We start from the raw sequence: 26,454 nt of genomic DNA, 5'->3' as shown, positions 1-26,454 counted from the left end.
CACAGCCCCTGGGAGCACTAGGACAGCCACCGAGTAACTACTGGGCTGGCTGTGCATGCAGTATGGGGTCGCTGGGCAGAGAGACAATGTGTGTCCAGAACATAAGTCATGGGGCAGAATCGAGTGTAAGATGTCATCACACTCGTGAGAGCAGCCAGCAACTTAAAACTTGTTTTCTACTCAGTTATTTCTAGAAGTTTTCAGTTCCTACATTCAGACTACAGTTGATAATAATAAATAAAACCACGGAAAATGAAGCCATGACACAAGGGGAACTCCAGGAAGACAAGTCTGGACGTGTGCGGGGGACGGATGTCACTCTGTCATTCCTTCATCCTATCTCCTCTGAAGAAGCGGATTCACAAAATCAATGGTGGGAGCCCGAAGGGGAATCCAGGGGACCTCCAGACCAAGTGGGTAGGGTGTGACAGATAAAACAGGAATGAAACACAGCCTTCTAATCCCCATACTGGAAACGGAGCCTACAGAAATGAGGCAAGCGGGGAACGATGGAGTGTCTGCCGAGGGAAAGTGACGAGATTGGTTTTGCACATGTGGAGTCTGAGACAAAAAAAATGACACTCGGTGCCAAGTCCTGTATGTAAAAGACATTACCATTGGCCTGGAGGCCTTAGCTGAAGGTAGTTATGCTAAGTGAGGTATTCGCAACAGCAATGATCTTATGAAGCTTACTGGAAAGGACAAAAGTTGTATAAAGTGAGAAGCTAAGAGGTAAGCCGAAAGAAAAAGAGGCGGCTACAGTTTTATCAATAAAAATCGGAACACTAAGGGGCAAAGTGAAACATCAAACGTTCAAAGTAAAATGAGGTAAAAAGAGGTGAGAAACATCGTTAAAAGGGAGTTACAAGCCAGGAGCCACCAACGAATGCCCTAGCTACACAGGAGGCTGAGATCCGAGGACCATGGTTCAAATCCAGCCTGGACAGGAAAGCTCACGAGACTCTTATCTCCAGTTAACCACCAAAAAAGCCCAAGTGGCAGTGTGGCGTAAGGGGTAGAGCACTAGCCTTGGAAAAAAAGCTCAGGGACAGGACCCAGACCCTGAGTTCAAACCCCAATGCCAACACACACACACACACACACACCACCACCACCACCACCACCACCACCGCCACCATCAACAACAACAACAACAATAACAAAAAGAGGGTTACAAGGAAACTCCAGAAGTCCTCATTTAAATGAAAAAGATGAGAAGTTGGGCTGGAAGCTGGTGACTGACAAGAGGGTAGGTAAATGTTAAAACAAACTACTCAGACACCAAGCAGGAAAGAATGGAGAGAGGATTTACACAGCAAATCACCCAGGCAACAAGACTGAAAAGCCTTTTTGTTCAAACTTTTCAGCAGGAAGCACTGATTTCTTAAAGTTATACTCTGTTCCTCATCAATACACAGGGGTAATGACATTGTGGTGACCACCGAATGGAATCGATTGCTTTATTACAGGAATTAGAACAGCTAGAAATCAAAGGACGTAACTCCCACAGCCCAAAGCAAAGGTATCTGAGCTTTCGGTGCCCTGGACTGTAATTATACCTCTAGACACAAGGGATGGGATACAAACAAAACGATTGAGGACAGTAAGCCAAACAAGTGGCTATACATATGCTCGTGTTCACAAACTGGCATTTAAAAAATAATTTCCGTACCTCATCAAGACAAAAACCACTGGGAGAAAAAGTCTAGTAATTCTCAACAGACCGTAAAACACTAATTTCTACAACATCCTTTATTTCCCAATGTAGCTTACTTCCTTTCCCACATCAACAGTATTCAGCACTAACCACTGTTGTCTTATTGTGGATGTCTTTCTTAAGTTATATTGAAACTTTACCAATACCTTTTCCACTATCAGAATTTCTCATTACAACTGAAAAGTATTATAGAGTAACACTGGATTGAACATCTTATAAATGCTGCCTCCTAACGAATACCCTTTCCCTCGAGCTTCCTTTTCAGTGTTTAGTTGCACCTTGGTCTTCTAAGTAAATTTTGTGACAGCATCCCTCCCCATTCAAGTATCAACATTATCTACTTTGTTTAAACACTTAACATTTATAGATCTGACTCAAGTCTAAAATCCTTGACTAGACCTCTGATTCCTTCCCCATATGCAAATATTTTTGGAATTTTACTCAACAAAGGATCTTCAAAAGTATTTCCTTATATTAATCTGATATTGGAAAGGAAGGAGAAATGAAGACAAGGAGGCAAGATAAGGAGATTTTATAGGCTCACAGGACCACAGAAGAGCTTTACTCCAATTAAAATTAGGAAGTAGCCAGGCACCAATGGCTCACACCTGTAATCCTAGCTGCTCAGGAAGCTGAGATTTGAGGATCTCATTTCCAGGCCAGCCAAGGCACGGAGGTCCATGAAACACTTATCTCCAATTAGCCACCAAAAAACCCCACAAAACCCTGGGAGTAGAAAACTGGCTCAAGTGATAGAGCACTAGCCTTAAGCACAAAAGCTGGGGGACAGCACCCAAGTCCCAAGTAAAAGCCCCAGCCCCAGCACACAAAAAGGAAATACGGTTAGCCCTTTCTGTCTGAGGTTAGCCACAGTCTAAAAAGACTCAGAGAAAATGTGTGTCTTTACTACATATGTCTAGACGTTTTCTTGCCATTATTCTCTAAACAATTCAGTGTAATGACCACTTACAATAGCATTTACATTGAGTCAGGCATTGAAGGTAGTCTAGAGATGGCTTCACACAGGTGGGAAGAGAGGCAAATCCTATGTCGTTTTATAGAGACCGCACTGTATCAAGCGTTTAGAGCACAGTGAGATGCCTGATCTGTTCTTAACAACTGGGCAAGCTAGGAATGGATTATGTAGCTACAGGGTTACAAGAATGGAGAGGAAACAGGAAGCTGCAGAATCCAAGTAGCAGCGGTGGACAGAGGTGGGCAGAAGTGGTGAGTCTCTGCATTTTAAAGACAGGCGTCAGAGACTCGCTACCATTAGATGAAGAAAGTGAGGAAAACATCAAGCCGTCTACTGGCCAGGAGACATGGGCTGGTGGGAAACAGTTGGGTGGGAATAGATGGCCAGGGAATCATAGAGTTTTGTAGGGTGGGAATGGGTGGTTGGGAATCTACTTTGGGCCACAGGAAGCCTGAGCTGCCTGCTCGATCTCCGGGGGAAAAGGCAGACAGACGAGACACTCCCGCAGGATGGTCATCAATAGAGGCAGCGTAGGGAGAGAAGAGGGGGGAATGAATGCTGGAACCCCCCTACAGCTATGTGTCATGGAGAAGAGGTGCAACCAGGAAAGGGGGCCAAGTAGAGCAGAAATAAGAGGAGAATGAGAAGAGATAATATCTAGGAAGCAGTATCTCGGGGAGGTGCCAGTTAAGCAAACCAGGACTGAACAACAGGAACCTCCTTCCTGACTTTGGTAAAGGCATCTTTGGAGGGCCCAGTAGGGATGGATTCAGAACAACCACCTGCAAAAAGTCACGTGGGGTTTCCTTCTCCTCAGCCTAACTCCTGCCATTTTTCTGGGCATGATGAGGGCACTTTGCTTTCTCATGACCATCTCCTTCCTTGCTCACCTTTGTCACAGGCCATTCGTCTCCGTGTTCAGTTCTTATCTCTTCACTCTGCTTTAGGACAAGCTTTCTAAGAGCACACTGACCTCCATCATTTCTCACCTATGCTGACACAGACTGCAGAGCAAGAGCAGATGTGTACCGTTCCAGCCCGGCACCTCTGTGACGAAGATGAGTTCCTGTCACAGGATTGCTATTTCAGTTAATGAAGATGTACATGTCCTACGTGAGTTCAATATGGGTGACTCTGTCACTCTCCTAGCAAGTCATGGAAGAACCAGGAATCAGAATTCCTTGTGCCAAGTGACCAACCTAACACTCCCACTGCGCTTCCTGAGAAGGGGGGGTAGGGGGCAGGGATGAGTGGAAGGAAAGGAAGGGAAAGGAGGAAAAGAAAGTAGAGGGCCATTGATCAAGAGTCCATAGCTACTAGTGTGAGAACGCAAACTTGAACTCTAAACATGTTTGTGTATATTTTCCCAGAATCATAGCCCAGCCCAGTCTCCGTAGGAGGTTGGTGGGGCTGAGAATTACAGAGCGAAATTATCAAGCTTTATTTGTAAATTGGTTCCATCAGAGACACAAAATTATGAAAACAGATTAGAGGTATTGTTATTTGGGCTGGGATAATGAATCCCATGTTGGTGAAAAGCCACTGATCATTGTAGTATTTCTTAGCCTGAATAGAAATAGCTGTCATTTGAGATTTGAGGGCTTGGGGCTTTATGTTCATTTGGCGGGGGCGGGGGAGGGGGAGGCAGTTGCTTTGAAGATTTGGGATGGCTAAATTGTGTCTGGACCTCATACTGCTTTCCATGAAAACTTGAGAAGCTATGGTTCCAAGAAACCTCACTGGCAACAACCGTTACTCGAATACACACATCAGCTAAATAGACAAAACCACTGTGCCCTTTGGTTTGCCCGTTTGGGTTAAGTGGCTGTTACTATTTTTCAGTACTTACAGAATCACTAGTATAAAAATGACAACAAACAGTAGAATCGAGGAGAAGAAATACTTAAGGTGCAGAACAAATTAAGCTAGATAAAGTTTAATCCTAGGATAAGACCAGAATGAGGCTCAGATGATAGGGAAGATATTTTTTCTCCATATTCTTTTTGTTTGGCGTGATCAGTGTCACCCAGCTATACCCAGAAACGCACGAGCTAAAGCAAGACCCTTCTGATATGTTCACAGTGGGAGAAAAATAGGCCTGTTGACTAAAACGAATAGCATCCTTCAAACAAGCTCTCGGGAAGATTTCCAAGCATTCCCTAATGGCTCCATTTGCAGATGGCACCAGACTTGATTTATTACATATGGTCCCAGTGGCTGGCATGCATTCTTTTAAATTATACAATAATCATAAATCATTAATAAATCTTCCAGAGTAGAAAATGGACTAGGAGGAATAATTACAAATGGCTTGCTCAAATGATTACTTTAATCATCAGAGGAAGTAAGTTCAATTTCTTTTTAAGTCAACATGGACCTGGACTTGGGTTACCATTGTTAATACTGGTTTCTCCAAGATCAACCATTTGTCAGAAGTCATCGTAAGCCTAGATAAAGCCCATACTGCAACCTTCCCAGTCAGACCAGGGAAAGTGTGTCAGCCAGAGGAACCTGCGTGTGAGAGGAGCAGAGAGAGGACGGTCCCCCCGGAGTGCAGGGGTGCTCGGAGGGCGGTCCCCCCCGGAGAGCAGGGGCGCGCAAGCAGCAGGAGCGAGCGGAGACCCTGCACAGCCGCCTCTCTAGGCTCGTCTGGGTGAGCCACGCACTCCAGCTCTTCCCTGACCGATGGCCTCGTCCAGCTGGAAGCTCAGGCCAGACTTGGAAGCCCACCTGGCTCGCCCGCGGTCACCCCAACCGACCAGATCCCCTGTGCTCCTGTCAAACCGGCACTGCCGTCACTGCACTGGGCAAGTCTTGCCCTTAAAGCTCACCCGCATCTACCCTGAGACCCTGCCGGTTAGGTCCGCACGAGAGCTGTTGGCGGTCGGGCTGACATTGCTCCTCGTTTTGTCAGATTCACCCACGACAATCAACATCACTTCCCCCAAGAAAGCACAGACCAGAAACTCAGCTTGTTCCTCCCTTTGAAACAATCAGGCAGACCAGTCACAAACAGCACAAAGGAGAAGGCAGTGGAAAAGATTTCAGCCTGGGGTGGTAATTGTGTTTGCACTTCCCTTTTAACTTTTATGATGTTATTAGCCCTAGGAAGGTCTCCTTAAAGGGAAACGGAAGAGGAAAACAAAAAGTCCTTATCAAAAAAATACAGGCAGGGAAATTCCTTCCCTTTGGTGATAGCTTTCAAAACTGTACTATAATTATTCACCAATTTCTATGCTGAAGTTGGTAATGGTGATAATCATAAGTCAATTTCCTTTCCTGTGTGCTACAAATTCAGTGAGGAATGAAGCCTCACATGTAAAAAAAAGTGCTCAAGAAATATGTACATATCATTTATAGAACTAACTCTGAAAGGAAAGTAAGCACCAGAATTCAACAATTAAAAAGAAACGAGCCCTGGGACTCTAAGAAGAAAGAATATGTTCCTGTGTCCTTAAATGACCTTTCCCCTCCTCCCCGCCTCTGGGAGCAGCTCCCCGTGACACTTTACAGGACCCAAAGAGACTGTGACCAGCTGTCCACAATCCCAAAGGAGTCACCCCTATAGGACAAGAAGGGCAGAATATCAAGGAAGAAAGCGGGGAGGGCTTGCACGATATTCTTCATACTTCCTCTTCTTCCATCCCAGGAGATGTCTGTGTGTGTGTGTGTGTGTGTGTGTGTGTGTGTGTGTGTGTGTGTGTGTGAGTGTGAGAGAGACAGACAGAGAGAGAGAGAGAGAGAGAGAGAGAGAGCACGCATGTGCACGCACCAGTCCTGAAGCTTCAGCTCAGGCTCCAGGCTAGTATTCCACCACCTCCACTTCAGCGTTTCGGTGGCTAACTGGAGATGTGAGTCTCAGAGGTTTTCTTGCCTGGGCCGGCTTCCAACCTCAGTCCTCAGATCTCAGCCCCCTGGTTAGTTCGCATTACAGGTATGAGGCATCCGTGCCTAGCAGGAGATGCTTTAAAACAGGAGAAACGGACGCAAATGCTCCAAGTCTTAGCGTTTAGCTCACCTGGAGGATGGTCAAGAAACCCACCTCTCAGTTTGGCCACCCCCACTGACTCGGGGCCACCATCCCCCCACCCTTCCAGCAGAAGCTCAGCAGCCAATCCTGCAATTCTATGAAGTGCTGGGTTCATCTGAGTAGCAGCTGCAGTTCCCATTAGGAATGGAGTAGCTAGGACATGAAAACTCAATGGCAAACCTCGACAAAATCCACACCTGACCAAACATTTAACAGTGAAGTGGCATCATTGCCCCCTCTAACATAAGCACATGTATCTATTATGTTAAGGTTGGCATGCTGCAAGGGACAGCTAAAGAATTCACTGAGCAAATCTTCAAGTGTTAGCATCAGCAGGCTTCCCCTTGTCTGTTCTGCTAGCCATACAGGCATAGACGGGTTTAATCTCACCTTTGACTTAGAGTCCTACGGAAGAGCGCAAACAAGTGCCTTGATCAGCACATTCCTCAGGGACGGTGCCATCAAACGCAACGGTGAAACCAAAATAGGTTATGTGTGACTACTTCTAGAAAGAAGTATAACAGAAAGAAGTATACAGACAGAAGTACAACAGAAAAAGAATGAACATGCACTTTCTAAACTGACATAAAATGACCACACACACACACACACACACACACACACACACACACACACACACACACACACAGAGTAATCGCAGCACTCTGGAAGCTGAAAAAAGATCTTGAGTTCAAGGTCAGCCTGAGCTACACAGCAAGGCCCAGTCTTAAAAAAAAAAAAAGGAAAGAAAGTTGGAGCCTCTGCCTTTGAGAACAATTATTGGAGAGGGTAAATCATAATTTGTATGTATGAGAAGCATTATCTCAGTTCCCTTGACCATGAACTACACAGTGCTAAGCAAAATTTTTATAAATTCATAAAATTGGTTTGTACATGAGCCAAGAAAAATTGCTTCAATTTTGCTGTACTTACATTTTTTTTTTAGTTCTGTATTGTTTGGTTAAAAAGTTACTGCCCATTTGTCTTAACAAATATTAAAGAGAGTTACAGAATACCATAAAGAAGTAGAACTTAGTTCTCACAGACTAGAAAGCAAACAATTTGTAAGGAGGACTTGTAGTTTAAGACAGGAAACCCACAGGCAATTTCTTTACTAATCTAATCAGCAGACTTTCCTTTCTGTTGTTGTTGCTGTTTGTTTTGTTCTGTTTTGTTTTGTCCTGTGTAGCCCAGCTTTGCCTCAAACTCCTGGCTTTCCTATGCTAGCCTTTTGAGTCCTGGAGGCCCGTACCGCCAACATGGTAACTCGGCTGACTTTTTCCTTAAAAAAAAAGAAAAAGAAAAAGAAAGTACTCAAATATTCTGGCTGAATTTCTAGAACTGTCAGTAAGTGTTCGCTTGTATTTTCCCAAATGCCATTAAAGTTGAATCGGACCCAAATGCTCAACTATGGAAATATCTATGTTTTAAATGGAGAGCCTTCAAATATTCACTAAGCACTCAAATATTGACTACCCAAACAAAGTTTCTTATAATGGAGCCACCGGTAAGTATAAACTAAATTATTTTTTTAAAAATTAAATGCCAGAGCTGGGAGTATGGCTCAGTGGTAAGACTGGCATGTTGTAGTCCCTAGTTCTGGTCAAGAAAAGTGACTACAAGTCCAGAAGATACTGGCTCCCCTTCAAATTTTTCCTATCTAAAGATATCATTCATAAACAAAGCATGAACTTCTCATCTCCTAACGTAACTGAAAACGATGCTGAGGCAGAGAAGAGAAATAGATGTGTTTAAATGTGTGTCTGTGTGAAAGACGGAAAAATGATGTATATATACATATATATATATCCATAAGAATGCGTGTATGTGACTGTGTATGTACACAAATGTATGTGTTGGCATTTACTGTAGGAGGAGAAGGCACACACTCACTGTATCACTGTTTGTCATGTTCCTTTCTATACATTTCAAATAACCTTTATTTCCACCGTTGACCTTGACAGGCACCGTTCATGACCAAAGTGCTGATCAAGTCTCCTGCTCAGCTGTCCAGGATGACTGTGAGCAAAGACTGAGAGGTGAGATTAAGCCCGACATGCCCCACTAATGATCTCTCCCCTTTGAGACACTGACATGATAGGCATGTGTGACTTGTCCCGTCTGAGCGAATCGCTTCTGTCTGTTTAATATGGCCTGCTTGTCAAGCTCCACCTTAATGCCATTTACTGTCCCTGACTGCTCCTGTCAAAGAGCAAGGGTAGACTGGAAATATTACCATTTTGCTTATTTGTTTTGTTTTGTTTTTTGCCAGTCCTGGGGCTTGGACTCAGGGCCTGAGCACTGTCCCTGGCTTCTTTTTTGCTCCAGGCTAGCACTCTGCCACTTGAGCCACAGCACCACTTCGGGCTTTTTCTATATATGTGGTGCTGGGGAATCGAACTCAGGGCTTCATGTATAGAAGGCAAGCACTCTACCACTAGACTATGTCCCAGCCCCAATATTATCATCTTAACAATGGATTTATTTAACTGTGCAAAAGCAATGTATGGGATAGTCATTGGATGCAGAATAGTTCACACACTTGAAGAATACATGCATCTATTCATACAGAGAGACTAATTTTATATACTAAGTTTACATATGTATAAAATCAGCTCATGCCTCAGATTTGAACATAAAGCCACAAATTCAAGTCTATTATGAAGTAGCCAGGAATCAAAAATCTCCAAGGCCAAGTACATGTAAACGAGTCGTGATGGTATATATTGGTCATATATAAATGTGAGGATGAAGGTCATCTATTTTTAGAAGGCTGTCTGTGTGTCCTTACTCCCACGGGGGCAGCTGTGACTTCTGGGTAATCTCTGGCTCCGGCCCCATCTCCGATTGACAACTGACTTCTGCTGCTCTCTTGCTTTGGACGGCTTGCCTGAAATGAACTGCTGTTCCTTCCTGACTTCTAGCTTCTGTGTACTTCCGGAGCCAACAAGTTTTGTGTCCCAGTTCCAACATCTGCCTTGGTTTTCCTGGTGCTGATTAATCACAGCACTCCCACGATCCAGAAACAAACCAGCCGGTGACTCACTGGCACAATGTCCTGCAGAAGCCGCACCTGGGACCTGAGATCTCAGGCGTGAGGGGCGATTTCCAGCACATGACGAAGGCGGTGCCAACGTGCAACAAACACACAATACATGGAGATTGCTGTGTTATCCTGCAACATAGTTTCCTGAGGATTTCAGAAAAAAAATCTGAAATGCTATGAAGTCCTTAAATGCCCCAGGAACATTCTAGAGTGCAGCCAATAAGGGATGGAGAGGAGAGGATTCTTAGGGATGAAAAGAAATTCATAAGTGTTAAATGGATCTCCATGTGGGTAAGTAAAAAGCAGGAAAATAATGATATTTTTAGTACCACCCAGAAAGGAAAAAGGAAAAAAAAATCATACACTTCTTTGTTATAAGGACACACTCTACTACCCATACACTTCTGCTCACATATCAGAACATATATGTACACATATGTGTGTATAGAATAAAATGTAGTTTTCAAACTTTACAGCTACTTATAAGCTAAGACATTTATCACTACATGAGAACGTAGTCTTGTCTTTTCTTGTTGTTCTTGTTATTGTATTTTTAAGTAGGCTGCTCCGGTACAGCCTTGAATCCACTATATAGCCCAAGCTGGCCTTGAACTCATGCTACTCCTGCCTCAGCCTCCAGAGTATACCAGCCTGGCTGGCTTAGTATCTCTTCTTCAGAGGAGAAATGAGAAATTTCTGAAGAGATTTCAGTGTTAGAAGATACAAGAAAAAAATAAAATAAAGTTTCATCTAGATATTCAAAATAAATGCTGTAAAATATAAAGTATGTAAAACAAATATATTTCTATATGGTATGCTGTATAGAAAAGGAAAGCTCTCCTTGGTCCTCAGGATTTGCCTCTAAGGCAGTAATAAAATACGATATAAACTTGGAACATACTATAACCATTGAGGGACTAAAAGATGACTTAGTAGAGTTTTAAAATGTCCTTCCCTAGACCTGACTCCCATGCAAATTTAAAACTGGAAGCAGGCAGTGCCCCTTCTAGAATCCCAAGATCTTTTGGGGGGGAAACAATTACAAATAAGAAAAGGCTGGAATTCCAAGGAAGTATAAAAGAAAGGACAGGTCTATAGTACTTCAAGGCATGAAAGAAAATGCCAACATTTCTTGCACAATCTCCAAAAATGTGTCTGCATCTTCAAAGCCTTTCCCACTAGCAAGAACACAACCTAATGTTTAACGTACTAGGTGAATTTCCTTTGGCGCATCCCGTGTGGTTACTGTATACGAATTTAGTACACTAGATATTGTATACATGCTTATCTGAACTAGGGAAGGGAAAGAAAAATGAGGGAGGGTGTAACAAATAAGACAAGAAATGTACTCACTACATTATTATGTAACTGTCCCCCTCTGTACATCACCTTGTCAATAACATTTAACTTAAAGAAAAAAAAAACACAACCTACATAGATCATCAAAACAGCAAAAATGGCCACACAAACTCGGATCCCAACCCTTACCCCTTCTGTGACTAACAAGAGAAACCAAGTTTTGAAATAAATTTAAAAAATGAATTCATCCTTATTCCATCATGCCATGCTCTTGCTATAAATCCAGAGAATATTTGATCTTAACATTCTAAATTTAACTAGCTTCAGTCATTTCTTAAGTGTTAACAGTTTAACCTTTTTCAAATGAAGGGCTTACCTTTTAATGGAAAATATGTACTTTGCATTAATGAGAGAGTACGATGTCCTTGGCTTCAGGCAAAGAGGTCTCTTTTTTTCACATGAGGCTGAGTTATAGGGAAAGGGCACAAGATGGCACATTTATCCAAGGAACCAAAGTTCAAAATCATCTATACTTACCCAGAGTTGTTGAACAAAATCATAGTCTAAATTAAACTTTAACATTTTTTGAAATTATAATCAATGAATTCTTAGATAAAAAGCCAATCGTTGATGAGAATGAGAAAGAAGGGAGGGAGGGAGGGAGGGAGGGAGGAAGGGAGGGAGGGAGGGAGGGAGGGAGGGCAGGAAGGCAAGCAGGCAGGCAAAAAGTAAAAGAGCCAGGCATTTGTGATAACATCTGTAATCCTAGCTACTCAAAAGGCTGAGATCTAAGGGTCACAGTTTAATGTCAGCCCAGGCAGGAAAGCCCATGAGACTCTTTATTTCCAACTAGCCACCAAAAGGCTGGAAGTGGAGCTGTGGCTCAAATGGTAGAGTGCTAGCTTTGAGCAAAAAAGCTCAGGGTCAATGCCTAGGCCCTGAATTCAAGTACCAGGACTGGCATCAAAACAATCTGAGTATATTGGAAACCGTGTTTACTGGTATTGGAAGTAGGAAATTCAAAGGGAATACCAAATTTGAGAGACACAGGGTAAAAAAAGAGAAATAACTACAAAAGCAGTACTTGCAAAACTGTTTGGTGTAAGTGAACTGAACACGGGGGGGGGGGGGGAAGGGTAAGGGGGAGGGGGGAGGGGGGCATGAGGGACAAGGCAACAAACAGTACAAGAAATGTATCCAATGCCTAACGTATGAAACTGTAACCTCTCTGTACATCAGTTTGATAATAAAAATTTGAAAAGAAAAAAAAGGATTAGAAAATGGTATTTTCATTAGATACGTCAGGATAACAGTAATTCTTCTCAATATGATAAGAAAAATGATCCCACCACCACTTTATGCGGTGAAACTTCTCCCGGCCAACATTTTCCTGAAAGTTACAACTGTAATGTTGTTAACTAATTAACTTCATTTCCATACAGCAAATGGTTTTTATACATTAGAATGTCAATGACTTTAACATTTTGACCTCTTCATAAGGAATCATAAAAGCCTATCCATCGTAAGAATTAAGTGCCATGACATTTAAGAACACCAATCAAAACATTATAGATCAAGCTACTGCTTATCAACACGGCGTCCCACGGTTTGCACTTGGGGTATACGCTGATAAACTGGCTCGGCCGCAGGGAGCTGTGACCGCGAGTGGCCGCCGTCTCCCACGGGCCCCGGTCCTCCCGGGCCTGGCTGTCCACCCGCCCTCTCCTCGGCCAAGACCTGAAGCCAGATTGTCAGACTAGCCAGCCCGGCACTGCCCTGGGCCACGGACTTCGCCTTTCTGTGCCAGTGGAGACATTCACGGGCGTTGCTCACCGGGCGTCTTCCGAGGCAGAATGGTTTGGTGAGCCCCCCTCCCCACCCCGGGCACACGGAGGCGTTCACCATGGCTTGCCTGAAGTGCCATTGCCCATGGCCTGGTGCCATTGTGGCTGCGGGATTTTTCTCCCTTTTGTATTCTTTCCTATCCCCGGGCTAGGCTCCTCTCCCTTAGTAATCATTTCTCTCCTTGGATTTGCTATCAACTTTTTAAAACTTCTCCATCAGCTTCTTCAGCTCATTCGTACGGTTTCCCTTTTGCTCACACAGACTAAAGGTAAAAGCCTAAGGGGTGTGTGCTCAGGGTTCACACCTGCAACCTCAGATACTCCGGACACTCCGATGACCAGGGCCGGGAGCTATCCCAGCCGGCAAACTCCATGAGGCTCTTAGCACCCAGGAACCATCAAACAACCAGAGGTGGAGCCACGATTGAAGTGATAGAGTGTTAGCCTTCAACAAAAAAGCCAAGAGGCGTCACCTAGGACCTGAGTTCAAACCCCAGTACCAACACAAACAAAAAAGCCCAAGGACTCCCTTGCAGTCAGTATTTAGTCTGCCCACTTCTCTAAAGGGCTGACAGTTGAAAGATACTTCTTTCTTTGTTTGTTACAATTCAGTCTCATCCACATGATGGTTTCAAAATCAGTTTCCCAATATCTAAGTTTTGCTACAAATCCTTCAAGTTGCACTTTCCAATCTTCCAAAAGCATGGCATAATTTCCAGCCCAGGTCGCCATGTCAAAAGCCAAGTTCATTTTCCACCTCCTCGTGCTCTCATCACTTTAAGTTCAGCTTTTCAGCTAGTGGCTCTGCTCTCCTAGTCATCAAACCAAGAAAACACCCGTCCTGTGTTCTTTCTACTTGAACCCTCACTGCTTAGTAAACATAAATGTTAAAAGATTCTACCCCAGAAATGGCTCGCCATTGTTGGCTGGTTGAGTGTTTGTGGCTTGGCTTGCTTTTGATTTTCCTTCTCCTTTCCTTCCACTTTACATCAGAGATTCCATGTAACTTACCTGGACAATGTAACAGCCGAAACTCGTAATGGACAACTGAATTCCACTCTTTGTTTCTCAATGCTGTCAACAGAATCCTTGCAAAGAAATAAATCTAACCTCCGGGCTGGGGATATAGCCTAGTGGCAAGAGTGCCTGCCTCGGATACACGAGGCCCTAGGTTCGATTCCCCAGCACCACATATACAGAAAACGGCCAGAAGCGGCGCTGTGGCTCAAGTGGCAGAGTGCTAGCCTTGAGCGGGAAGAAGCCAGGGACAGTGCTCAGGCCCTGAGTTCAAGGCCCAGGACTGGCCAAAAAAAAAAAAAAAAAAAAAAAAAAAAAAAAAAAAGAAATAAATCTAACCTCCACAGATACTGCCCTTCTACTAAGGCAATCCTATAATGCTAAGATATAATTCTGCCGTAAATCATAGGGCTGAACAGGCTTCCTCAATGTAGGAAGTGAGCTCTAAGCCATAGGATTTGTGTTCCAAAATTAGAATGCCAAAAACAATCCCACTGAGCAACTAGCGTATTTACTACAGAAGAAAGTCAGTTTCTTTGGAAGGCAGTTTCTGATGCCATCACTCCTGTACCCATCTTCACGCTAATGACTGGTAACAACCCCGGCCAGCCAGACAGTAATCCTCAGCCAGGGAGACCAAATGAGCTCAGAACTCAGCAGCAACCCAGCGAGAATGTCTGCAGAATCACTCGGGAGAAGCAGAACTCTGCTGTGCGGGAGATAAGGAGAACAAGAGGCTTCTCCGCTGGAGATGCGTGTGTGTGTGTGTGTGTGTGTGTGTGTGTGCACGCACACGCCTGTGCGCCAAAGCAGTATCAAGAACTGAGAATCCCCAGGTGAAGCTCAGAAAATCTTGGCCTGGACGCTTCTTCCCATGGCTCGACCCCTTCCCAACTGCAGCCTCGCACACCTGCTCGTCCAGACGCCACGTGTAGCCTCACAGTCGACTGAAGTCAGAACACTCCGGGACAGGGCTTTTCCCCAACGGGACTGAGTGGACTTCAGCCCCTACCGATACGTGCAGGACCCTTCACCTCAGCATGGAGAACATGGCAGCAGCCCTCTGGTGCCCAGAGCGGCTCCACTGCCACCCTGCCCCTGCTCGCTCTCCGGGTCAGACAATCCTCTGCCCGGCCGAGCTCACTCCTCCTCGTTCTCAGAGGCCGGTTCTGTGTCGCGTCTCCTGAGGGGTACGGGAGGTACCCGCTCGCCTGGTGTATCCACACCACTGAGCACGTGGCTCTAACGTCACACCGCCACACGACATGGTGATCTCAGTGCACTTCACTCTCTGCTCCAACACATTAGGAGGGCATCATGGACGACACCAGCTCTAACTTCTCGTCACATCCCCAGTACCTAACCTAATCAAATAGACCATCTAACAGCCTTATTAGAAACCAGTCATTTTCATAATAGCCCTATCCGCAAATCCGGTCCCCTTCCAAAATACCAGGGGTTAGGAATTCAACACATGAGTAGTCTTGGAGTGGTGGTGCTGTAGCTCAGTCTATAACATAGGAGTCTTGGAGTGGTGGTGCTGTAGCTTAGTCTACAACTTATGAGCAGTCTTGGAGTAGTGGTGCTCTAGCTCAGTCTGTAACACACGCGTAGTCTTGGAGGGGTGGTGCTCTAGCTCAGTCTATAACACGTGCCTGAAAGGACCACCGCAACGAACTAATTCATCTGTGCTGGCAAGAATCCTCTCCGGACGGAAGGCGATTGTTTTCACATCCAGTCACACTCTGCTTTGTTTGCCTATTTGTTTTCATGAGCACCTGCTATTTATAAAGAGCTAAATTCAAGCCAAACCCCCCCCCAAAAATTAAAAAGTACACAGAGGAAGAAAGTGCACAGTCTCGTATCTGCTCTCTGGGAGTTTACAGGAGCACCTGCTCTCTGGGAATTTACCATCTAGATGAGTGATAATGAGGAGTCTGAAGGAGGCAGGACTACCCTGGGAGCAGTCGGGATTGGGAGCCGACAGCCAGGAAATTCAGCAATCCCACTCCCTCTGCGAGGGCCCAGGAGGAGCTGTAGGGAGCACCATGAGAAAGAGCTCAAAGACCACGTCAGATAAGGAATACGCCAGTATCTACTTGGTGACTGCTGTATACAGTTGTCCCTCTGTCTTAAAAATCAACCAAACATAAAGAATACCAAGAAAATCACTACATTGACAGAAGAGAAATATGAGACCTAGAAAAGTTACAGAGGAGAATATAACTGGAAAAAAAATTAACTCTAACCCATCTCCCTCACTCCCTTTAACAATGAAAGCATGGTAAGGAAATAACCTCAGCTATGTACAGGGCCCACTTCGAAGCCCAATTAAAGTCATCCTGCCTCATGCCATTGGCCAACTGTAAAACCCAGTACGAGTGGCTCAACCTGTAATCCTAGCAACTCAGGAGACCGAGATCTGAGGGCAAAGACAGCCTGGGTAGGAAAGTCCATAAGATTCTTATCTTCCGTTAACCATCCAAAAGCCAGACATGGAGCTGTGGCTCAAGTGGGAGAGTAGCCTTGAGTGAAAAAGTTCAGGGGCAGTGCTCACACCCTGATTTCAAGCCCAAGGAAGGGTAACTAAATAAATAAAAGTTAAGCCAGGCTGTGGTGCCTCATGCCTGCAATCCTAACTACTTTGGAGGCAGAAAGCTGAGGAATGTCGTTTGAAGCCAGCCAGGGCAAGAAAGTCCAAAGTCTGTGAGACTCCAAATAACCATTAAAAAAAAAAAAGCCAGAAGTAAAGCTGTGGTTCAAGTGGTAAAGTGACAAAGTGCTAGCCTGGATAGCCAACACCCTAAGTTCAAGCCCCAGGACAGGCACAGAAATGAATAAATAAAAGCTCAAAGTGGAAAGAAATGTAGCTCCAGTGGTAGAGTGGCAGCCGTGTGGAGAAAAAGCCAGCCAAGAGCACAGGGCTCTGGGTTCAAAACTAAGTAGCAATTAAAACAATAATAATATAAACGAAAGCAGTAAGGAAATTACTTCTAAATTCTTTGGCAAAATTCAGAGGACAAAGTGCTGGTAGAGGCACTACCTTCTAAGAATGCTCTTCCTTCATGTATCTGCGCCGCTCGTACCCCAAGTGGGAGAATGAAATTAGCTAGAATTTCAAGATGGCACTTGCAGAGCATTAAGCCAAGCCAGGGCCTTCTGAGCTCAAATCCCGGCACTCCGGCACCGCACAGATACCCTGAGGCACCCCGCTCTGTCCCTTCTCTGCCTCCCAAATCCATCTGTGATGTTAACACGCCGAACCCCCAGATTGCAAACAGGAAGCAGGCCGCAACCTACTACTGCCCAGGTTTCAGACATTAAATTGTGGATATCCAATCTATAAAAACATCTCTATAGAGGAAATGTTTCCAGATTTTTATATCTCAAGTAAAAGAAGCAAATTAGGTCACCGTTTATCATTTTCTCTATGTTCCATAAATAACTTATCCCAATGCCATTACCAACCCATGATCTCAGATGAAACCTCTAAATACATGAAATTAGAGTTCAATGTAGTACAAAGTCTTCGAAATCTTGATTCCTGATTTTAGTCAAGTTTCTGACTTCAAGGTAGGTTCCACATGCTTAATTTGAAACTGTGTTGTTCTGTAAATCCATAGGTAAGTTAGCAAAGTTAAAGAAACCTAAGACCAATTGGGGAGGAAAAAGGAAATTCGATTTTAAGGATGACTGAGGAACTGTCTTTTCTAAAATGGAGAAGATAGAGGATGGATCAATTCATCGATTTATTCCTTCATTTAACAAGTGTTTATCAACCACTTACAATGCCACAAACACTGCACAAAATTCTAGGAAAACCTAGGCAAGTAAGATACAGCCTGGGCCTCAATGACCTACGCTCCAGTGCAAGGAAACAGAGAAATAGATCAACGACTTGAGCAGCTAGAAGGAAACATGGCATACAATCAGGTACAAAGCACCATGGGAAAAGGAGCAGCTGAGCTTTGCAAGCCCGGTGGGGAGCCCACCAGATATGGGGAGCAGGCCCCCCCAAGAAGTGGAAGGTGCGCTCAGTATTGCGGTGCAAGCCCGTAATCCACGCACGGGAAGGCTGGGGAAGGGGCTGGGGAACTCAAGGTCAGTCTGGCCTGCACAATGAGACTGAAGAGGAAGCGGGAAGGGCAGAAGCCTGAGAAACACATAGCCCCCCGTGGGAAGAGCAACCCACCCGGTGTACAAACAGCCATCCTAAAGCACCGGGCTTTTCTCAAAAGTGCTCCTGAGTAGTAACTTGAAAAAGGCAAGGTGTGTGTGGAATGCCCCTGTGTGTATGTGGGGGGGGGGGGGGGAAATGGTGATGCTATTGACTTCCCGGGCGGGGCGGGGCGGGGAGAGTAGAGGAAAATGTTTTTTGCAGAATGCAGAAGAGAGCACTCTCAATGTTAAGACAGGAAGATATTATGTGCTGTGGTCCTATGCTCTTTTGTTTTGGTTGCCGGTCCTGGGGCTTGAACTCAAGGACCTCGCTGTCCCAGAACTTTTTTGCTCAAGGCCGGCGCTGTCCCGCTCAAGCCACTGCTCCTCCGCTGGGTTTTTGGTGGTGAATTGGAGATAAGAGTCTCACAGAGTTTCCTGCCTGGGCTGTCACACTGAATTGCAATCCTCAGCTCTCAGCTTCCTGCGGAGTTTACAGGGGTGAGGCCATCCACACACACACACACACACACACACACACAACATGGTTGGTAAAACTGAAGGTAGGTTTGCTCTCTCCTCTAATAACAAGTCATTCTTCATCCATGTCACGCAAGGCCTAAGTTAGAAATGCACCATCCGTTTTTTTACTCTATCAATTTTACCACGCAACATGTTCAATACTGTGTTTGTTTTGTTTTACAGTAACTGTTGTTGGTCTCCATTTCTGATCAAGACTTTAGAATAGGTTCCTAGAAGGGAAATAATCAGGCTTGAAGTTGTTTAAAACTGCTGGGAAATGAGACCCATACGAACCCTGATTACATTCTGATTACATCCACTATGTGTGAACAAGCAAAACTAAGCAGGGATTCAATGTTGCTAATAAAGAAGTCCCCAAAGAGATCCCTGGCCCAGGTATTACTGATAGATCAGAGGCTATGAGTGATTGTGACCAGGAGTAAATCTTTATTCCGGATAACACTCTGGTGGCGCAATGCATTCGTGTGCAAATGTGAAATACCAAGAAGTACAGGAGGAACAGGAAAAGCTTAAGAGCTCCCAACCTCTACACAGAGGGCAAGATCACAAGCTGGGCTCCATCTGTAAAACGAGGGGCAACCTTCCTTGACGCCTCCCAGTCTTTCTGACTTGGGCGCACACAGGATAATAACTTTTTTCCTTCAATTGTAATAACCAGGTTTTCAGGTGTGAGGACAGTGAACGACTTGGCCTCCAAGGCAGAGCGGACTGTGCGTTTCTGCCGTTGGGGGCTCCAGCTCTCTCCAGAAAGTTCTCCAGAAGCCGGGGCACTTGATGACCTGACCCGGGCTGGGCGGATTCCTAGCGGCCGCCCCTGACACCCCGGAACCTGTGGCTTTCCTAGCCCTTTGCCCCCCGGGGGTACCGCGATCCTAGGCGTGGCCGCTACGGGGGGGGGGGGGGGTTCCCGGATCCTGCACCTCTCCCAGGGAAGGAGGGGGCGCCCTGCTTCGGGGACGCGGATCCACGCACGGATCCACGCACCGCACCGGACAGCACCGGGGGCCGGGCCCTGGGGCCCCGCGAGGAGGAGAGGGCGGTGGGAGGACGGGGAGCACGCTTGCGGGGCGGGGGGGGGACGTGGACGGAGCGCCGGCTGGAGCGGGGTCTCGGGCTCCTTCCCCGAGGCGAGGCCGGGGCTGCGCGCCGACGGCTCCCCGTCCCCCGCGGGGGCGGCCGCCCCCCCCCACCCCGGCGCCCCGGGCGAGCTCCGCCCCGCGCACCCCGGGTTCCAGGGCCCCCGGGACGGCGGGAGGGCGGCCTCGGGCTCCGCAGCCCCCGCGGTCTCCAGGAGCTACAGGTTCCCGGGCGGGGGGGCGCGCGAGCCGGGTCCGGGGAGCCCGGGGGGCGCACGGCTCAGGACGGCGCGGCGCTGCCCTCGGGGACGGGCTGGGGTCCCCGCGCGCCCCCTGTGCGCCCCCCGCGCCCCCTGTGCGCCCCCCGCCCCGCGCGCCCCCTGTGCGCCCCCCGCCCCGCGCGCCCCCTGTGCGCCCCCCGCCCCGCGCGCCCCCCGGGCCCCCCGCTCACCGACACGAGGAACTCGAGGGTGCCCACGTAGTCGCGCTCGGTCCCCCCGGGTCCCCCAGGCCCCCCCGGGCCCCCGCTCACCGACACGAGGACCTCGAGGGTGCCCACGTAGCCGCGCTCGGTCCCCCCCGGGTCCCCCGTCCCGGCCCCCCGGGCCCCCCGCTCACCGACACGAGGACCTCGAGGGTGCCCACGTAGCCGCGCTCGGTCACCCCGGGTCCCCCAGGCCCCCCGGGCCCCCCGCTCACCGACACGAGGAACTCGAGGGTGCCCACGTAGTCGCGCTCGGTGGCGCGCAGCTCGCGGAGCACGCAGGCGCGCAGGCGGAGCTGCTGCTCGGGGTCCCGGGCGCCGTCGGCGCGGCCGTCCCCGCGGCTCTCCTCGCTCATGGCGCCCGCGGCCCGCGCCGGGGACCCGGCTCGCCCCGCCACCCGCCCAGGTCCCGGCCCGCCGGCCCGCCGGAGACTGGTGCCCGGGGCGGGCCCGGAGCCCGGGGCGGGGCGGGGCGGGGCGGGGCGAGGGGGCCGGGGAGGAGGAGGAGCGGGGCGGCCCGGGCGCTCGGCCGCCACCGCGGGACCCGCCGGCCCTCCCTCCCCCCCGCCCTCCCTCGCTCCCGCCCCCCGCCCCGCGCCCCGCGCCCCGGGCAGCCGCTCCCGCCCGCCCGGCCTCACGCGGCCCCGGCCCGGGGAAGGGGAGGCGGCGGCCCGGGGCCCCGCGGGGACTTGGACGGCCGCCCACTGCGCTCCGTCCCGGGGGCTCCGACCCGCTCCCCCCGGCCGGGTCCCGGCGAGACGGAGACGCGACCCCCGGAGGGGTGCGGCCAGCCAGCCGCACACACACGCGCGCGCACACACGCGCGCACACACGCGCACACACGCGCACACACGCACACACACGCGCACACACGCACACACACGCGCGCACGCCCAGCACCTAGGCTTCCCACACCTAGAAGGACAGACGCGCCCCCGCCAGCCCGGGGACCCCCCGGGACCCCCCACACCCCACCCCCGGGCCTGTGGCGCGGCCTCCCCGCGCCCTGGGCCGATCCCCAGCGCCTAGAAGCCGGGCCCGCGGTTACACAGCCGCAGGGGACACAACCAGCCGGGGCCGACCGACCCCCCCCTTCCCAAAGACGCACTTGGGGCCCGGGCTCCATTCCGCCGCCCGCACACGCACACGCGCGCACACACGCGCACGCGCGCACACACGCGCACCAGGCAGGACCCACCCCCCCCCCGCGCCCCGTCTGTGCGTGGAAAGTCAGCTCGCGGCGTCATGAATGGCAGCGCGGGAGCGCATCCAGGCCCGGCTGTCCAGGGCTGAGAGACCCGCGCTAGAGCAGACGCAGGGGACCGACGGACGGACGGACAGAGCGACGGGCGGGTAGACGGTCTTAGGTGTGGGTCTGGAAAAGTGAAGGCGCATTCTGGATCGGCACGTTTGTGTTTCCTGGCCTTTATTTATTTATTTTTTCATCTGGAAATGGAGCCCAACCCTACTGAATACCAGTGGGTTTAACTCTCAGTGCATATACATTGATTTCCAGCTAGCTTTACGCACGTGTGCTCTCCAGAGTGACTTTCTTCTCTACAGGGCAGGTGCAAAGTAGCCCACGAAGTAGTGTGTGAACTTGTTCCCAAGTCCGAAGCCTTCGCCAGAGGAAAATAGAAAGCTGCTCACCTACGTATCCACCGTGAAGTAACCACAGGGCTGGCTGCTAGTGCTTGTCCACCGTGAAGTAACCCCAGGGCTGGCTGCTGCTAATGCTTGCCAGGGAGAGGAAGAGGACCTGGGCTTTTGCCTTCCCCTGAAGATGTGTGCAGAGCTGTTATCACAGATGCCTTTCTCCCCCTTTCTTTTCCTCTGGCTATTTGAACCCAGATGGCTTCACACCCAGTAACCGAAGAACAAAGGGCATCACACATGAAAGCGCAGACCTCCCAGCACCTGACAAACAGTAAACAACAGAAGCGGAAGGCTCGGGAAGCGTGCACCCAGCAGTGGATGGGAAACTCAAACACCGCTGCAACTTCCAAAGTGTTTCCTCCTCCCTCCCCGGGTGTGCCCGCGCCTCGGTGAAAAAGCTAAGCACATAAAGTGGCTTTCCATAGGTGTTCCACACAAAACAAAAATGTTTCCTCAAAAAGATAACAACTTGCTGGGCGCAGGTGGCTCGCACAGGGAATCCTCGCTACCCGGGAGGCTGAGATTTGAGGATTCCCGTTCAAAGCCAGCCCTGGCAGGAAAGCCCATGAGACTCTTAGCTCCAGTGAACCACCAGAAAGCCAGACGTGGCGCTGTGGCTCAAGTGGTAGGGTGCTAAGCTTGAGCTGAAGAGCTCAGGGACAGCGCCCAGGCCCAGAGTTCAAACCCCACCACTGACAAAGTAGTAATAATAATAATATAGTTGTAATAATAACAACTCATGTAACTTCCCTTTATGACAACATTTAGTCCACGCATAAGTCACCAGAGCCGTCATCTCACCTCCTAGCAATAATACAGTTGCGTCTGAACCACTGTAACCTAAATCCCAGTCCAGAGGCGGAGGTGAGCTGCAGGGAGAAGGCAGGACTTTAACCAATACAGCTGTGTTGGGAAGATCTACGGGGTGCTCACATGAGCTTTGTGTATCTAGAGGAAGAATTGGGCCAGGAGGGAGAGGTATGCCCGATTACGCAGTCCAAGTGCGGCACAGGTGACCTTAACCTGGCTGTCGTTCCTTACAGCGGCCCTGGTCACTTGAGGAGGTGCTCCAGTTCCTTTGACACATGGCTCCCGCTTGGGGTGATCTCAGCATGGGCTGATGTGTTAGCAAGGCTTTGCAATGCGCGGAATCCGTGGTGACTGAGCTTTTAGGACAAAGCCTAGACGCTGTCAGGCCCTTTGGGGGGAGAAGGTATCCCGCATGGAATATTGTAAAGGCGGACCCTGTGATTCCTTTGTTACTTCAGCCTTGAGGATGGATGAGATCGTTGGGGAGCTCTGGTTTTTAGACGGTATTTGAGTGGTTGGCTCAGTGATGAACCTGACCCCACGGTGTGTTTTTATGCTAATTTTGGTGAATGGTATTGGAAAGTATTTTATCAATCAACTTCTACTGCTGTAATTTAATCTCTCCGTCATTATACAGACTGTATTATACTTCAGTACATTTTAAGTGCAGGAAAATTGCACTTCTGTCCTCTCGGGGTGGTGATTAAGACTGAGAATTATATTGGCACCAGACAGATAACAGGAGAAAAAATACAGTTTTTTAAATATAAAGGTTTTGTTGTCGTGTTTGTGTTTGTGTGAGCCGGTTACAGGTCCCTGCCGTCGGGCATGGCTTTCCCTCAAGAATAGCATTGCTTCACTTGAGCTACAGCTCTGCTTCTGGAGTTTGGCTGGCTAAATGGAGGTGAGACCCTCACAGATATTTTTTTCTGCACGGGCCGGCTTTGGACCAAGATTTTCAGATCTCAACCTCTTGAGTGGCTAGAATCACAAGTCTGAGACACTGGCACCCATCTTCATGCGGCTTTGTTGTTGCTGTTTTTTGTAGTATATATCCCAAAGTTTGCAGACGAGGGAGATAGATGCAAAATCAAGGTAGGGATTTTTACCCTGCCTTTAGTTACCTTGTGGACCTGTCACCAGAGGAGAGTTTTGGGTGCTCCTTCCGCTTCCCAGTTTCTACCAAAAACCACACCTGAAAGCATTTCAAGGGGACTCCCAGCAAAGAGAGTATCCTAAGGAGACGGTTAGCTGCGTTTTAATTTAACATAGCTGGACAGAAGAAGGAAGAGGTGAGAGAAAAAAAACCACATCCTGACGGAAGACCAGGGGTGAGAGCCTATCTGAAAAAATGGCGGCCTTTGAGGGGCGGCCTCTGAGCTGCTGAAACGTACGTTATCTGCTGACACGTGGTAACCCCTAATCAACATTCATGGTTCCCAAATCCCACCGGGCTCCAGGCTCAAATGGGGGACCCTGCGATTTTATTTGCTGGGTTGGTTTGTCTTGTTTTAGCAGAAACAGTTTCTAAGTACCTGTCACTCCACCATTGGGTCTTGCCAATCCCAAGCATTGTTTTTGCTACACAACCACGCATGAGGGACCTACAGGGACGCCGCTTAGCGTGAGTGTTAGGACCTAACCTCCCTGGAGCTTCTGCTCTCTGCACAAAGGCTTCTCAGGCTGAGTTACAGAGCACTGCGCCCCTGTCACCTGAGGAGCCCTTGTGTGTACCGGACAGTGCTATCTTCTTTCAACCAGGTCCTGAGGTTATTCTTAGAGTCAATAACATTGGAGAATCACCGTCGAGAGACGTGCCATTGACCAGGGAAGAGCACAGACTTGAGTAGCTTTATGAAAGGGCATGCTGCAGTCAGGTGCCAATGGCGCACGCCTGCAGGTCCTAGTTCCTCAGAAGGCTAAGACCTGAGGATCACAGTTCAAAGCCAGCCAGGCGGGAAGCTCTGTGAGGCTTTTATCTCCAAGTTACCACCCAGAATCCAGAAGTGGAGCTGTGGCTCAAGTGGTAGAGTGCCAGCCTTGAGTGAAAAAGCTAAGGGACAGTGCAGTGCCCGGGCCCTAAGTTCAAGCCCCAGCACCAACATCAACAAATAAAATTGAAATAAAAACAAAGGAAAAACAAAAAGAAGGCATGGTGCAATTAATACTTTGCAAATAAACAAATTATCTAATAAAGATAAATTATGTAAGCTAGCTGCAAAGTTATTTTAATGGTGCCGATTCAGATTTCTCTCAGAAGGGCCTGTGTTGAAACGGCTAAACTTGTATTTCCGTCCGCTCTTCTGCTTCAGTTTCATAGGTAATTAATGAACAACTCCAGGACCCATGCAGTGACTTCTGCCAAGCGCCTCTCCGAGTCCTCTGTGGCCCTGGCTGGAGTCCTTAATTCCTCATCAAAGACAGAAGAGCATAAGAAAACAGGACCGAAGTATCTGGAAACGTTCACTTTGATGGTAAATAAGGTCTTTCATAAGCTCTGAATGCGCTGCATCCCTTCCCACTTCCTCTATTGAAGCTTCAGGCCCCGTCCGCCAGGAAAAGGAGAGTGCCAGCCCAGAGGATGGACAGCATCCAGCTTGCTGGGCTTTTTCCTTGAAATACTAATGAGGTTGAAACCTCCAATCCCGAAAAGAAGATAGAGAAAAGTGGCTGCGTAGTCACAAACTAGCTCAGCCATTAAAATTATTTCGTATGCATGAACGTGGTGTGGTTAGAATCCATTCTCCTGAGGTTCAAAGAGCCGGAGCTCAGAGCACAGCGGGTTTCCTTTGGTCAGACCCAGAGAAGGACAGCTCTGGACTCAGCCACGGGAAAGCCCGGTGCTGCTGCTTTGCACGGAAAGCATCCCGTCCTTCAGAAAGAGGGCATTCTCTTCACTTTGCCATCTCTCTCCCCCCAGGTAAAGTAATGGATCAGCTTTAATGCTGAAGTTCAGTGGAAGACACTACAGTGAGGAGGAGGAGGAGGAGGAGGAGGAGGAGGAAGAGGAGGAGGGAGAAGGAGGAAGAGGAGGAGGAGGAGGAGGAAGAGGAGGAGGGAGGAGGAAGAGGAGGAGGAGGAGGAGGGAGGAAGAGGAGGAGGAGGAGGGAGGAGGAGGAGGAGAAGGGGATAGGAGGAGGAGAAAGGGGGAGGAAGAGGAGGGAGGAGGAGGAGGAGGAGGAGGAGGAGGAGGAGGAAGGAAGAGGAGGAGGAGGGAGGAGGAGGAGGAGGAGAAGGGGATAGGAGGAGGAGAAAGGGGGAGGAAGAGGAGGAGGAGGAGGAGAAGGGGGGAGGAGGAGGAGGAGGAGAAGGGGGAAGGAGGAGGAGGAGGAGGAGGAGAAGAGGAGGGAAAGAAAAGAAAGGAAGAAAGAAGAAATGAGTCAAGGTTGCTTCGTTGCATGATGCATCTTGTTAAACAGAGAACTCTGGGTCACAGCTTTCTTTTCCACAAGTAAATGTGGCCTATTGTTTTCTTTACTGTTCATCATCATATTAGTATACAAAGATATTATTGACACATTAATGGATATTTGAGAGTCTTGGACAAGAACTAATTCTATTAATTAATTTAGTTTACAAGTCATGCTTAGTCCCTCTGTTACTTGCATTTAATTTTGTTGACAATTTAGTCTAAAATATAGCAAATGATAGAAGGGGTGACCTTGGCTAAGAAGCATTGAGCTCAAAAACTGACATGTTGAATTGAAAGCCCTTTGTACCTAACGATAATTTTTTTTAATGTTCAAAACATATTTATTTATGAAATCAATTGAGGTTGCCATACATACTTCAAATAAA

General features: G+C 48.3%; 1 protein-coding gene across 1 annotated transcript in view; it reads right to left on the bottom strand.

Moving 5' to 3' along the window:
* Prex2 (phosphatidylinositol-3,4,5-trisphosphate dependent Rac exchange factor 2) overlaps positions 1-20,569 on the bottom strand; it is a 234,051-nt gene extending 213,482 nt beyond the window's left edge. The window contains exon 1 of the mRNA XM_048358365.1: positions 20,406-20,569. Within this exon, the coding sequence (XP_048214322.1) occupies positions 20,406-20,546 (141 nt within the window). The 5' untranslated portion in view covers positions 20,547-20,569. The remainder of the gene's footprint in view (positions 1-20,405) is intronic.
* Positions 20,570-26,454: the final 5,885 nt, after the last annotated feature.

Source organism: Perognathus longimembris, chromosome 12, assembly GCF_023159225.1.
Source record: "Perognathus longimembris pacificus isolate PPM17 chromosome 12, ASM2315922v1, whole genome shotgun sequence".
Taxonomy (NCBI): domain Eukaryota; kingdom Metazoa; phylum Chordata; class Mammalia; order Rodentia; family Heteromyidae; genus Perognathus; species Perognathus longimembris.
Note: the sequence above shows the minus strand (reverse complement) of the source record. Positions and strands in the feature narration are given on the sequence as shown.